We start from the raw sequence: 15,687 nt of genomic DNA, 5'->3' as shown, positions 1-15,687 counted from the left end.
ACATTAAAAATTCTGACCAAGCATGTTTTTATTGGTCAATTGTTAGTGCTTTATACCCAGCCAAAAATCATAAAGAACTCACTTCCTCATATCCATATTATACCACAGTCTTGAATACACAAGACTTGGAAGCTCCGATGCCCCTGCATCAAATTTCAAAGTTTGAAAAATCTAATAACATTTCCGTCAATGTCTATGCCTTGGATTTTATTGAAATAAATAATAAAAAACCATTTTACAAAGTATATCCAGTAAGACTTGCTAAATCAATATACGAGAAACATGTAAATCTTTTATTAATTCAAAATACATATTTTCCAAAGCTAAACGATTATGAAGCACCTCCTATAGATAATGACAATTCAGAAATCACATATCACTACTGCTGGATCAAAGATTTGCCACGTTTAATTAATAGTCAGTTAAGTAAAACTACATATAAAAAATTTATTTGCAATCGCTGCATAAATTATTTCAGTAGTGAAAGTAAATTGAATGTCCACTTGAAATTATGCTCTGAATTAAATAATTATAAAATGTCTTTTCCAAAATATGAATCTGTTAGTTTTAGAAATTATATATATAAACAAACTACGCCTTTTGTAGTTTATGCCGACTTTGAGTGCATGCTAGAACAATTTACAGATAAAACACAGCTTCATAATAAGACAAATAAATATCAAAAACATATAGCATATAGTGCTGGTTACTATGTAAAATGTAGCTACAACGAAGACTTGAGTTTTTTCAAGAGCTACAGAGGTAGAGATTGCATGGATTGGTTTGCAAATGAATTATCGAATTTAGCTGAAAGTATTAAATTAGAAATTAAAACTATTACACCTATGGAAGAAAAACCAGATTTACGTGTGACAACAATGTGTCACATATGTGAAAAGGGTTTTTCCTCTACAGATATCATTGTTAGAGATCACGATCATTTTACGGGGAAGTTTAGAAATTTTGCACATCAAGCATGCAATTTAAATTTCAAAAAACTGTTTGTTGTACCTACAGTTTTCCATAACTTAAGTAACTACGGTAGCCATTTCATCATTTCGGAATTAAGTAAAAGAGGAAACATCAGTTTACTCCCCATAAATAAAGAAAAATACATTTCATTTACACTTAACGATTCAGATACAAATATAAAATTTCGATTCATAGATTCACTGAGATTTTTGGGTGCTTCCTTGGAAGAATTGGCTGCTACATTGAATGATAATGATTTAAAAATTTCCAAAAGAGAATTTAGTAATTCAAGTATCGAACAATTTAAATTAATAGCCAAAAAAGGGGTTTTCTGTTACGATTTTATAGATAGTTGGGAAAAATTAAATACTTGTGAACTACCACCAATAGAGGCATTTTATAATAAATTGGAGGATAAAAACATCAGTATTGAGAAATATTCTCATGCTCATGCAGTGTGGAAATCATTTGATATTGAAAATTTGGGTCAGTATTCTGATCTGTACTTAAAGACCGATGTTTTACTTTTATCAGATGTTTTCGAACAATTTCGAAGAAAATGTTCAATTACTTATGGTTTAGACCCTGCATGGTACTATACAATGCCTGGATATACTTGGGACTGTATGTTGAAATATGTAGGATGTAAATTAGAGTTATTGCATGACGTAGACATGATCATGTTTATCGAGAAAGCAATTCGAGGAGGAATTTCGGTTTGTAGCAGTAGATTATCGAATGCTAACAATAAGTACATGCCTGAATATGATTCTACAAAACCCTCAAAGTACTTACTCTACCTGGACGTCAATAATTTATACGGGTGGGCTATGTGTGAACCATTACCATACGGAGGATTTGAATGGTTAGATAATGAAAATTTTGATGTTATGTCTGTGGCAGATAATTCTTCCGTAGGATATATATTACAAGTAGACTTGGAGTATCCACATGAATTACATGATCTTCACAGAGATTTTCCATTTGCTCCCGAACACCGCAAGCCTGTAGGCTCAAATTATTCCAAATTAATGACAACGCTTTATTGTAAAAAAGAATACACAGTTCACTATCGTAATTTAAAACAAATGTTAGCCAACGGTTTGAAAATTAAAAAGATACATAAAATTCTGAAATTCAATCAATCTGCATGGCTGCGGCCCTATATCGAACTAAATACTCGTTTGAGGGCTGCAGCCACCAATGACTTTGAGAAAAATTTATATAAATTGGCAAATAATGCTGTGTTTGCACAGACAAACTTCATGTCTTGCTCCTTTAGTAATTGAGGGTAATTCGTGTAACTCCCACTTCCTAAATGGAATAACTATAGGTTGATCTTTTCGAATGGATTTCATGAGATTTAATTTTATTTCGTCATTAGGAAAGATATGTTTAACTTTTAGCTCAACGCTTGTAATGTTTATTTTAGCTGTTGTAGTGGAGAGCGTTCCAGAGACATTCTTTTCAGTAATATATAAGCAATCATTATCATTTCGTGCCCGAACTAGTCGTATTGTTTGACGCCCACATGTAATCATTGAATAATCGTTGAAAATGCTGAAAATATGTTTGAGAGGTATTTGAAGGTTGAAGGACTTGTCGCTAACATTCAGAATAGGATCTTTCGGGTAATTCCAGCCGGCTATAGCCATATGATTGGAATCTTCTTGGTTATAACAAGTCATAGCACGTACGGCACTCACTATTCCAAGATCCCGAACTGTTTCCATTTCCCTGGCACTTTCACTGTACGTACATGAATCGAATAGAAAGGCTCCAACATTATTTGCTAATTTTACGTCACCAGCTCCGTATATATAAACAAAGTTTCGCTCATTGCAAAGAACGAATCAACCTGATTAATGCTAAACTCCACAATGTCACTGCAATTGAATGACTTTATAAATGGAGCATAGGTTCTGTATTCAGCCTTTCGAATTGAATCGTCAAACATCGGCTTACGGTAGATATCAAACATTGAAGGCATGTTGTCGTTTTGGCGTTGACGTTTTCCATACATTGTTGTCATTTTTCAATTTAAAACCCAACGATTGCAGAACCAATTTGTTTGCGAACGTGAGTTGCTTCAGCTTTGATGGTAGCTTATCTAATGAAGTTGAATGCTCTGTAGACTGTCTTTTATGATTTATTATTAGTCCCATTTGCTTCGCGCTCTAAGCTCCAACACCAACGTACTTAGTTCTCCACGAAAGTTTACAGGCTGACCGTCTTGGTCTAAAGCGATGACGGTGATAATTGTTATTTCACGTTGTGGTATAACAGGTAAATAGAGCAAATTATGAGGAATTTCGTCTATGGAATATCCTGGATCCACTTGTATGACGAATTCGTATATAGTATGAGCAGGTCTGTTTGCATCGAAGGCTCCAGTGGTAATGTTACAATCGAAGCGAATACTAGATACTTTAATGATTTTGACGGGGAGATCTGACGAGTGTATTTTGTTTGCGTCGAGTATTTTCGGTGAAAAACCCAAAATTCTCCCAAGACTATTATCTTCTTTGAATGAAATTTTGTATTTACTGGAAATTTCACATTTCAACGTATTGTGATTGGGTTTTAGTGAAAATATACCCTCTGGTCTAGTTGAATTGTCCACACCCAGTTTATCTCGTATAAACGCTTCAAGATCGGCAATTTCGTAACATCCTGTGGGAAAATCAAAACTTTGAAGCTTGCCCTTGGTATCGTAGTAGTAAAACTTACAATTTTCAATGTTTGGTATACTGTGATAAGAATGAAAAGATCGCAAAGCTATTTCGTAATCATTATTCGGATCGAGCACAATAGGCGTAGTAGGTTGAAAGGTAAATTCATGATTGATGCTGTTTACTCTCAGCAACTGTGACATGGTGACTAATGGAATTCGGGTGATGTTTGAATTTAAATAATACTACTTGTTTATTCTATTTATTGTTACAAAGAAAACAAGTGGCTTGAGAACTCGGAGGACCATCACAATGTGTTGTCCAATCAGGTCGGTTGTAATGGATGAAACAAGGTAGTCGTATTTGTAGTTCAAAATTTCCTCGATATTCATTGGGAATGGGAATTCATTGGGATGTTCAATGGGAAAGTGCTTTAGTTCTTCGGCAGTAAAACTATTCAATGTTTTTCCATGGTAGATATGTTGTAGTAATAGTTCTACGCTCGTCATTGTTGCTGTAGAAATTTCAAACACAAATGTCCGCAATTTATTTGATTGTAGTTTTGATATTGGGTATTGTTGTAGAAAATTCTCGCACTCTTTCCCAGATATTCAACAACTTCTTTCGGCAGCTTCAAATTACCAAATGAATCAAAATACTCTACATCGTTGTTTATCTTTCTGTAAGCCACCCAATGACTCCCACTATTCTTAGAGACATCTAAATTAACCACTGCGCATTCTTGTCTTCGAGGACCGTCTTTGGAGAGGGTGTCTCGCATGAAAACTCCTCGAAAATGTGGTATTTTAAGTAATTTTGCATAATGCGCAATGTCAAAGTCAGATAGTGCGTGATTGGGTAGCTTTATTAGTTTTTTTTTTGTTTTTTTTTAAATACAATCCAAATCCACCTTTTGAATACTTTTTCAAGTATAGGCCAGATCCTACACGTTCCATAGCTTTATTATGACGTACATCTTCCTCCAATTTCTTTTGCGCATGCTTAGCATCAATGACGGTTTTTGCAATCCCAGCAGCACCACCTGACAAAGCTCCAAGTGCCGAAAGACCGGCAAACAAAGGAATAAGTGGTAGGAAACCTCCGGATTTCGCTACAGGTATTACTCGAGGAACCTCGACTTCTTTTTTGCCACCAAATTCTTTAATAAGTGCTTTGGCTGCTCGTAAGGCAAACGTTGCGGTGTCTTTCAAAGATGTTCCTCTCTTCAATGACTTTCCCACTTTCAGAATAACATCTCGATGCAAGGAACGACGTTTGCGACGACAACCCATTCCCAGCTTTCTTTTCACCTTCATTCCGCCTGTTACAAGTAATGCAGCAGCTTTCTCTCCCAGTGAAGCGTCTTTTGATTTGACGCGTGCCCAAGCTTTATCTTCAAGTATCTGATCGGCTTTGTGTCGTTCTTCGAGAGACTTATTCTTCCAGTAAGAAATATCGTGTTGTTTACAAGCAGCGTCCAAGGGGTTGATGCCCGGATCTCCACGATCAAGACGTTTTTCCAATTTTGTACCAGCTGAAAAAAAAAAGGGTGGGGGGTGGTTTACTTACGTCCACAGTACTGATAGCTAGGTAAGTGAAGTTCAATAGGTAGTTTATTGATGAGAGAATTCAAAATACCCTCTCCTTCAAACACCAACATTAAGACTGACACGCTTAATTGGTGACACCTATATTTAAAGAGTAGTACTACGAAAAACGACACACACAATGAAAATAATTCAACAAGAGCAGACTATACCCATTGAAAATCTGGATTTCACCTCAACACCAACTGTTGGCAAACATGGTAAATTGTTGCCAAATTCTTTCCGTGCCATTATATGTAGCCCCAGTGGGTGTGGTAAGACGAACGTCGTGCTGGCGCTCCTATTCAATCCAAATGGCGCGAAATTCAAAAATGTTTATGTCTATTCAAAATCGTTATTTCAACCAAAGTATCAATTGCTACAAGAAGTTATAGCGCAAGTCAAGGGTGTTGGGTATTTCCCATTTAAAGACAATGAGGAAATAATTAGTCCAGAGAAAGCTCGACCAAATTCCATCTTTTTATTCGATGACGTAGCCTGTGACGGTCAGCAGAAAATTCGTGAATACTACTCCATGTATAGACATAAAGATATTGATGCTGCATATCTTTGTCAAACATACTCAAAAATACCGAAACAGCTTATTTGCGACAATTGTAATGTTATTGTGTTATTCAAGCAGGATGAGGTGAACTTGAAACATATATTCGACGAACACGTATCTCCAGACATGACGTTTGACACATTCAAAAATGTGTGTTCAAAGTGTTTTACCCTTAATGGTGGTAGATATCGCAAAGGATTCGATAAATATATAAAATTGTAAGCTGCATCTTTAGTCCATACCAAAATGTCTGACGATAAGGTTGCTAATGCATTGCGCAAGAAAAAAGTGTCCGAACTTGCCAGATCGATTCGCAAAAAATACTTGTCGTTGAAATTAGGTAAATCAGAGTAAGATGAGTCTATTAATAAACTATTCAAGCCGATATCTAAACCACTTGAAGAAATTGTGCAATCCTCAAAGACATTACAAAAAACGATTACAAATTTAAATCCAAAAGAGGAAATAAAGAAGAAGAACCTGATGATGTGTTTACACCTTTTCTCGAAACGGAACCGGTGGCCGAAACCGATGAATCCTGAAATATTACACGTTCTGAATCTCCAGAAGAGATGCGCCCCGAAATTTCCCAGGAAGCTTTCGCAGAGTATTTGGACCAATATCCAGCCATCAGTCATCAGTTCATTGAAGATTACTTCCAAAAAGATGATAAAATTGATAAAAATTATGGTCCGATATACAACGATGAAATCGGTTGGTCAATAGGCAAACGTCGAATTGCATTTGATGGAAAAACCGGTAATATAAACATACTACCTGAGAAAAACAAAGGAGGAAGATATGTAATTGGAACACCAGGCTTGTATGAGCTTCTATTTTACCGAGACCCCAGTGTACAATGATCAAGATTTACAGAACTATAAAAATCTTTTGACAACAACTGAAGTTCATTTAGACACGTTAGATCGTCTTAAGGGGTCAAGTACTGAAAAATATCACTACATCATAAAACCTTTATTCAAAACAAAATCTCTAACGACGACGAATAGATCGTCGCAGGTATTGACTCGTCTAAAATCGATTCCTTCAGCAAAAGGAAAAGGCATCGATCGTTTAAGATATAATGATAAACCTATGGAGTATATTTATTGGGATGATGCGAATGAATTGGTGGAACGTTAGAAGTTGTTGATTGCTTCAAAAGAGGCAGGTAATACGTCACACGACAACGAAATAGTAGCAATTATCAATGAACTCAAGGAGGCTGATATAATAGAATAATACAAGTTGAAACTTGTTCATTTTAATTATGCCAGTCGATAAATTCGGACATAGACATCAAACGTCCTATGCGCGTTTACCAGTGAAAATTACGTTTCCTCATACACAGGACGGTAATATTGATATTGAAAATATGAAAATTTGTAATGTTAAGGAACCGACAACAAATAGTGATGCTGCAACAAAAAAATATGTTGATGTGCAGTTGAATGACCTACGTGCTATCAACTCGCCATTAATTCAAGCACATGTTGTGGTGCTGCAGCAACAAGACCGTGATATAAAGGATTTAGCTGTAGGATTGAACGAAATGAGAAATGAGCTTCATAAGACGAAAATCCCCATATTACAGGCGCACATTACTAACTTACAAAATAAAACTAACGAAATTGATACATTTATTTCGCGAAATCCCCCTGTAGCAGCTAGGGATATGGCTACGAAGAAATACGTTGACGATTCAATTGTTGCAGCCAAAATATTTATTCGAAAAGAATTCACTGCTTCTATTAACATGTGTGTTGAGAGCATACGTGAGTTACAAAAAGAAATTACAGAAAATATCAGATCCGTCTCTGATATGAAAACTAAGGTTTCGGGCATTGTAAACAATATTAAGGTTATGAATACGAATACCGTTAACCGCATTAACAGTCTGGAGCTGAAGCTAGCTGGTAGTACGTCATAATATGTATTCTAAAGAAAAAATTCATCTTGTAAACGAACTCCACAAACCGATACGGAAAAAATTTCCTCGGAGACGCACTATTATTAAGGGTCTTGACGATCTTTGGCAAATGGATCTTGCGGAGATGAGGAATTTTGCATCACAAAATGATACTGGTCGTCATTGATTGTTTTTCAAAGTTTGTGTGGACACGCCCACTAAAAACGAAGACCGGAGAGGAGATTACTCGGGCATTCTCGGACATTCTCGCTCACACTAGACGAATACCAAAAAATCTGCAATCTGATCAGGGAAAGGAATTTTACAACAGCAAATTTCAAAATTTAATGAGAAAACACAACATAAATCATTATAGCGTATTTAGTACAATGACAGCCTCTATGGCAGAGCGAGTTATAAGAACGCTAAAATCGAAACTCTACAAGTATTTCAGTTTAAATGGCACCTACAAATGGATTGATATTCTGCCTGAAATAACTCAAAACTATAACAATACAAAACATTCCACATCAAAATATAAACCTTCTCAAGTCAACAAATCCAACGAAAAATCTATTTTGAATAACACCTATAGTCATTTAAAGATAGCCGGTCCACGAAAATTTAAAGTTGGCGACATTGTGCGCATATCCAAGGCAAAGCATGTCTTTGAAAAAGGATATACACCCAATTGGACTACAGAACTATTCAAAATCACCAAAGTTAAAATTACCAATCCTGCTACGTATTTACTTGAAGACATGCAAGGTACACCAATCAGCGGCTGCTTCTATCATGAAGAACTACAGAAAACATCGAATCCAGACATTTACTTAGTTGAAAAGGTGCTCAGAAGAAAGGGTAACAAAATGTACGTCAAGTGGCTTGGTTTGGATAGCAAACACAACAGTTGGATAGAAAATATTGATATTGTATAGATTTTTTTTTTTTTTTTCGGTTCGCCGCGCTAAAAACCTTGAAAGAGCTCTATAAATTGGAGTGAGCTTTGGATATCAAACCCAGTTAGCAACATGAGTTCCCAAGATAGTGGTATTGTCGACATCGAATCTGATTCGAGTAACTACAGTTCAGAGTTAGATAGAATATTGGAAAACTATGAGACTGCTGTCAAGTCTGAAAACATTTACCTGCTTTCAACACAGTATCCAATTTCGGGGTATGAAGTAAAATGTGGAATAAGTCCTGCAAGATCATTCACACCTGCTGTTATCTTATCTCAACATCTTATGTTCAGCAAAATATCTTTCAGTACTTATGAATGGAATACCTTTATCTCAATTATGTCACAACAGATCTTTCATACCGGAGACGAGTTCAAACCTGATTCATTACCATGTGGAGATTACTGTACCATCACCCCATTGAATTACGATGACAGTAAGGTAATTTTAGTCAAGAAACATGGTGTTGAGTATTACATGGATGAAGAAGAAGTATCGCAAATTTTAGAATTAAATAATTTAATTATACAACGTATATCTGTGTTAGAAAATTTGAATTTTTGTGAATATTATTATGTTTTGGATTTCTGTAAAAATACCTTCTCCGAAAGTCCTTTACAAATTTTATACGCATTTTGTTCTATTACACCAAACGATATGTTACACAATGCTCTTAGAGAATTTGTATACTTCTATAAAGTTAAAGTTATCAATGATTTAAATAAATAATTATTATTGTTATTGTTGTTTTTTTTATGTTACTTTTAAGTCACCCGGTATACGTTACTTTTAACTGTATTTCAGTAATAAGACGCTATCAGTTAACCGCAGATTTTTATATTACAAGATTAGCGCTCCCGCTGTTATCATCGCAACGAATCTGCCTCGATTACGTGCGTGATACCTTACATTGACAAAAAATCTCTTTTTATTTATACGTTATACTTTTATGTTACAAGATTAGCGAATAATAATGGTATATATAATTTTTTAAAACCCAAAGACTTTTAACCGACCTGGTATATCAGCGCTCCCGCTGTTATCATCGCAACGAATATATAACTTTACGCATGCGCAAAAACGAAGTCTCTCTCTCTTACACATTGTCTCGCTGCTCTCTCTCTAACACACGGTTTTCCCTATTTCTGTAGTCAGACATACGTTGCTCATCTACTCAAAACAAAAGAATAAAGACCAAACTCCACCACTGCCTCCTTTGCAAGCACTAGCTATGTTTGTCGAAGCTGGACTCACAAGAAAACAATATGATATAAGAAATACAATGATACCCTGATAAAAATTCATTCATTGTAACGTCTACCTCTGTGGAAATAAATTTACAAGCATTGTTAAATTATACTGTCATTGTCTATTAACACATTCAGTTGTTGTTTTAGAAACCTTAAACGAAGAGGATTCCAATTCATTAACGATGATTTATAAATGGAGATGTGATGGATCCCAGCAGTCACAATACAAACAGAACTTCGTAAATGATTATGACTCTGATGCAAATACAGGGTGCGGCAGCATAACTTCCTTTTTTAAAAAGTTCGCCATTTAGTCGGTAGATGTCGTAACGGAGTGCTAGTGGTCTCGTTCGAGAGGGGGGACTATAAAGTTTTGTCCCGGCACAGTTCAGTCGCCATCATGCGTTGGAACAGTGAAGAGCGTGCGTTTGCCGTTGAGGTTTACTTTTCGAGCGGATGTTCTGTGATCGCAACCCAGCGCGCCTTTCGGAATCGCTTTAATTTAGCCCCCTTGGCCCCTGTCCCGGACCGGAAATCAATTGTTACGTGGGTCACTACGTTCAGACAAACTGCAAGTGTGACAAGACGAAGAACTGGAGTCCCTCGGCCCATTAGATCACCGGAGAACATTGAGTTAGTTAGAACTTCAGTGTTGCGATCACCACGGCGTTCTGCGCGCAAACATGCGTCTGCCCTTGGACTTTCCGATCGTTCTGTGAGGAGAATACTTCATGATGATCTTCATTTTCATCCATACAAGATGGCAATTGTGCAGGAACTTTCTGAACGTGACTTCAATTCTCGGAGGAACGCGTGTGAGGTTTTTCTGGAAGTCGTTCCTGAGGACGCTATTGTTTTTTTTAGTGATGAAGCCCATTTTCATTTGTGTGGATCCGTAAACAAACAAAACATGCGCTACTGGGCTGATACCAATCCTCGACAATTGCATCAACGGCCTTTGCATTCACCTAAAGTCACAGTGTGGTGTGCAATTTACTCACGTGGAATTATTGGTCCCTGGTTCTTTGAGGAAAATGAAGTCACAGTGACAGTGAATTCGCACCGGTATGTAAACATGTTACAGGAATTTTTTTTCCCACGGCTAGATGAGTTGGACTTAGGGGACACTTGGTTCCAACAAGACGGAGCAACGGCACACACTTCAAGAACATCGATGGCTGTTTTGAGGGAACACTTCCCAGAGCGCCTTATCTCAATTAGGGGCGATTTGGAGTGGCCAGCCCGCTCTCCCGATTTGACCCCTTGTGATTATTTCCTATGGGGTTTTTTGAAATCCCGTGTGTATGTGAACCGTCCAAGGACCCTACAAGATTTGAAGACGAACATCCAGGAAGAAATTGCCAACATAACGCCTGCTATGCTGGCAAGAGTCATGACAAACGCCAGAAATCGGTTTACTCAGTGTATGGAGAATGGGGGACGTCACCTAACTGATTTGATCTTCAAAACTCAGTAAAACAAAACTTTATGTATGTGCCTGTATTATAAAAAACGAATAAAAATTTTCTGATTCATACAATAAGTTTTATTAACTTTTGAAAAAAGGAAGTTATGCTGCCGCACCCTGTATATCTCAATGTTCTCTTGTGCTACTGCAATTGACTTTTATATTAATTGAAAAGCGAGTAGTTTGGCAGAAATTTTGAAATGAAATGTAATTTTTAGTCCATTATATACTGTGTTTGTAATATGTGAGTTTAATATTTTTTTATTTTCAGGTTTAAACAAATCCACAAGATTGCTTTCTAGCATCGGTGTAAGAAAAGCTTCGGAACTAACACCAAAAGCAAAAAAGCTCTATAGGGTAGCTTCCAGTCTTCGAAAAATTTCAAAGAAATTAAACTTTGGTCATACATCCCTTAAAAAAAGGATAAGGGTACTGGAAAAAGTGTCTTATACTGCTGAAGTTTCTAAAACCAAAGTAAATAAAACTACTTATGATTTTATTATGTCCCAAGTGAGGTGCCAAGGAGTAAAACCTAAGGGAAGGAGGTATTCCCTTGATGAAAAAATATTTTTTTTGTCACTTCTTAAGCAAAGTCCTAAGGGGTACAAACTAATAAGAAAAATATTTGCTGCACCATCGAGTAAAACACTCACAAACCTGCTGGGAAAAATTCCTTTTAACACGGGAATAAATCCAGCTATCATGGACTCACTCGCAGTTCAGACAAAAAACATGTCAGAAATGGATAAATATTGCAGCGTTATGTTTGATGGAATGGCCCTAGATCCTACTCTCCAATATAACAAAAAAAAAGATATTATTGATGGCTTTCAAGACAATGGTGGTGAAGAAGGAAGAAAACCAGTTATAGCTGACAAAGTCATGGTTTTTATGGCACGGGGAGTATGCAAGAAGTGGAAACAACCATTAGCATATTTTTTCAATGAAGCTGGAATGAAAACGGACATGCTTGTAAAAACAATAAAAGAGGTGGTCCAATCATGTCAAGATGCTGGTTTACATGTGAAATCAATTATTTGTGATCAGGGAACTGCTAATGCTGCAGCCATAAACAAGTTGTATGCCCAGACAAAAGAGTATTTTCTACCAGGGGTCCATCATTGGAACTGAAATAAACAAAATAAATATATTGTTTTAGTAGTTTTTCTTTTCCATTTATAGAGATGGCATCCAAGAAAAGACAACAGTGGGACGAGCATGATATGCGACAGGCTATTGAGAACGTACAAGATCACAGTATGGGCTTTAAGTTGGCTGCAAAGACCTTCAATGTTCCCAAAACAACTTTGCGAAGGCGTTTGGCTAAACAGGACAGTTCCAAGGGTAATTTGGGAGGACGAACCGCAATTTTCTCTAAAGCCATCGAAGAGGAGATTGCAGGATATATTATTGATATGGAAACACGTTTTTTTGGTTTAACCTCTAAAGATTTGCGGCGGATGGTATTCGAAGTAGCCGAAAAAAATAAAATAGAGCATCGTTTCAATCGTGAAACAAAAATGGCAGGTTGGAAATGGGTGAGGGGATTCCTGAAGCGCAATCCACGAATTTCTTTGCGTAGTCCAGAAAGTACATCATTAGCTAGAGCACAGGCTTTTAACAAGCCTAATATTCAAGCCTATTTCAATGTACTATCTAACACTCTGGAGCAGTACAACTTTCCTCCCGAAAATATATTTAATATGGATGAGTCAGGTTTGACTGCGGTCCAAAAGAAATGTCAAAAAATTTACGCTTCAAAAGGTCGGAAGCAAGTTGGTGCACTCAGCAGTGCAGAGCGTGGGCAGCACGTGACCGTAGTGTGCGCAATGAATGTCATGGGCACTTACATCCCTCCTGCTCTTATTTACCCTCGTCAAAAGATGAACGATGAGCTTATGAACGGTGCTCCCGTTGGTAGCATAGCTTTCGTACAAGAAAAAGGTTGGATGACCAGTGAAATTTTTTGTAGATGGCTAAAGCATTTCGTGAAGTATACGAAACCATCTAATAACAATAAGGTTCTTTTGCTCCTAGATGGGCACAGTAGCCATAAGAGTCTCGAATCTCTTCAGTTTGCAAAAGAAAATGGGGTAATTGTGTTCTGCTTCCCGGCACATTGTTCACATCATGTTCAACCATTGGACGTAGGATTCTTCCGTCCTCTTCATACGTATTTTGATCAAGAAATTCAATTATGGCTTCGTCAAAACCCGGGGAAGGCAGTGACTCAATTCAAAATAGCAGGTCTTCTCAATCAAGCAGAGTGCTGTATCATCAAATGCAATAAATTCGTTCAAAAAGACTGGCATTCATCCTTTCAATCCTCATGTCTTCGAGGACTGGCAGTTTGCACCAGCTTTAGCAACGGATAAGCAGATTCCCGAGGCTCAAGGAGATATCATCGAGAACCAAATGGAATTAGAAATTCAAACCCCATCCACATCTGGTCTTAACATGTCTTCATCGTCAGTTCTCGACATTTCTGCGAAGGAAATTTGTCCTCCCCCTCAAACTGTAGCAATTGGTACTGATAAAAAAAATGCAGAAGGGGAAAAACTGGTCATTTGAATTCAACACCAGAAATTCATGAACTCAAAGAGAAGGTTATAGAAAAGGAAACAAAGATAAGAAAACAACAAGCCAGGATAGTAAAACGGAAACTTGTCATTGAAAATGACAGTTCTGATGAAGATGAATCCGCCTTAGAGAACTTTTTGGAAAAGGGACAAGATGACTCAGATGATGATGCTAGCTGCCTTTACTGCAATGAGTTATTCTCGCACTCACGTGCAAAAGAAAAGTGGATTCGTTGTCAAAAATGTAACTCGTGGTGCCATAATGAGTGCGCTGGTGTTTCCTTCCATTGCAAGTCTTTTATTTGTGAGCTCTGTACCTAACGTGATGTTAGTTTGTTCTATATTTTTTCTAATAAAACTTTAAAGACATTTTTTTTTTCATTTATTTTAAAGGGGTCCGACATGGGCAGATGTGTGCCAATGATGGACCCCTCGACTACTTTTTTAAAAATAGCTATGCTATTAAACAGGAAATTATTTGGCAGAAAAATCTTCCTATACTATAATAAACTTCGAGCTAAGTATATATTTTCATGTAAAAAAAATTAATAAGTCCAAAACTAAAAAAGTTGTAATGATATTTCCTTAAGGGGTCCATCATAGGCACATTTCCCCTATGTTTATTACTTATTATCTTTACAGTTGAAAGTGAGGAAGACGTTATAGTAGGGGAGCCCAAGCGGGGATTTTTGAAGTGACTCGAGCGTGTCAGAAAATTATATAGGGAGAATCCTTGCATCCTTTAATGTACCTCTACCAAGTATGAACCCTCCATATGGTGGGGTGTGTTGAGGGGAACCCGACTGATTGGTAAAAAAAAATCGATCCATAGAAAAACTCGAGCGTGTCAGATTAAGAAAAAGTTGATTAATTACATTGAGAAGATTGTATATCTCAATAATCTGACAATTTGAGCGTGACATTAAGAAACAAGCGAGTTTCGAAGTTGTAAAAAAAAAACGTCACCTTGAAATATTCGAGCGCATTTCAATTTTTTTTTATTTTGAAGGAAACACTATTAGAATTACAAAGAACTAATAATCTGACAGTTTTCATGGGGCGATGTTAGTAGAATCGTGGAGCAAAGGTGAAGCGTACAGCGGCTGAGAGCTGTGTATTCCCCACTCCGCGTCTCACTTTTTTTCTCGCTCTTTCTCTATCTCTCACTCTCTCGCACCGTCCCTAAACTAACGTTTGCCGCCATGATGGCATCTCAGCTGATCACAATAGCGTGCTCGTTTTTGGTAGACGCTCGACGTTTTCGTTTGTTTGTGGTGTTTTGTAATTGTTTTGTGAATTTAATGCGATTAGTTTTACATTCATTACAATAATGAGTAACGTAAGTGTGAAATGTGTTTTTTGTGCAAAAGAAACTTGTGAAAAAATTAAAAAGTTTACTCCAGAAACTTTAAAAAAGTGTATAACTATTTTGGAGTATCGCAAAGCGAAGCCTGTTGTCAGAAGATCGAGCAACACTTATGCTACTGTTGAACTTTCGGAAGAAACATCATTGAACGATGGCTATCATGCCCAGTGCTATAAACTTTTCACAGCAATCAAAATACCATCAGATTTTCGAAGCCAAAATCAAATTACTCCAGAAAGTGAACAAGCACGTGTTGATGCACCAGAACATGCTGGAGAGAGTCTCGATGTGTATACTCCCAGCATAATACCTGTTGTTGATACAATAGACGAGTGAGTGTCAATGTATTATATTATTT

At 36.9% G+C, this 15,687-nt stretch overlaps 4 protein-coding genes across 4 annotated transcripts in view; 3 read left to right on the top strand and 1 right to left on the bottom strand.

Moving 5' to 3' along the window:
• LOC130899835 (uncharacterized) overlaps window positions 1-15,687 on the bottom strand; it is a 75,034-nt gene that overhangs the window by 22,826 nt on the left and 36,521 nt on the right. The gene's annotated exons all lie outside the window — the stretch shown is intronic.
• Window positions 627-2,261, top strand: LOC130900282 (uncharacterized). The gene has a single exon (XM_057810794.1). The coding sequence runs from the start codon at window positions 627-629 to the stop codon at window positions 2,259-2,261; it is 1,635 nt and encodes a 544-aa protein (XP_057666777.1).
• On the top strand, window positions 6,431-9,023 carry LOC130899836 (uncharacterized). The gene is made up of 2 exons (XM_057809989.1): window positions 6,431-6,649; window positions 6,740-9,023. The coding sequence occupies exon 2, from the start codon at window positions 7,066-7,068 to the stop codon at window positions 7,723-7,725; it is 660 nt and encodes a 219-aa protein (XP_057665972.1). The 5' UTR covers window positions 6,431-6,649; window positions 6,740-7,065; the 3' UTR covers window positions 7,726-9,023.
• LOC130900281 (uncharacterized) lies at window positions 12,569-13,955 on the top strand. The gene is made up of 2 exons (XM_057810792.1): window positions 12,569-13,477; window positions 13,689-13,955. The coding sequence occupies exons 1-2, from the start codon at window positions 12,569-12,571 to the stop codon at window positions 13,953-13,955; spliced, it is 1,176 nt and encodes a 391-aa protein (XP_057666775.1).

The sequence above is a fragment of the Diorhabda carinulata genome, chromosome 12 (assembly GCF_026250575.1).
Source record: "Diorhabda carinulata isolate Delta chromosome 12, icDioCari1.1, whole genome shotgun sequence".
In the NCBI taxonomy this organism is placed as follows: Eukaryota; Metazoa; Arthropoda; class Insecta; order Coleoptera; family Chrysomelidae; genus Diorhabda; species Diorhabda carinulata.
Note: the sequence above shows the minus strand (reverse complement) of the source record. Positions and strands in the feature narration are given on the sequence as shown.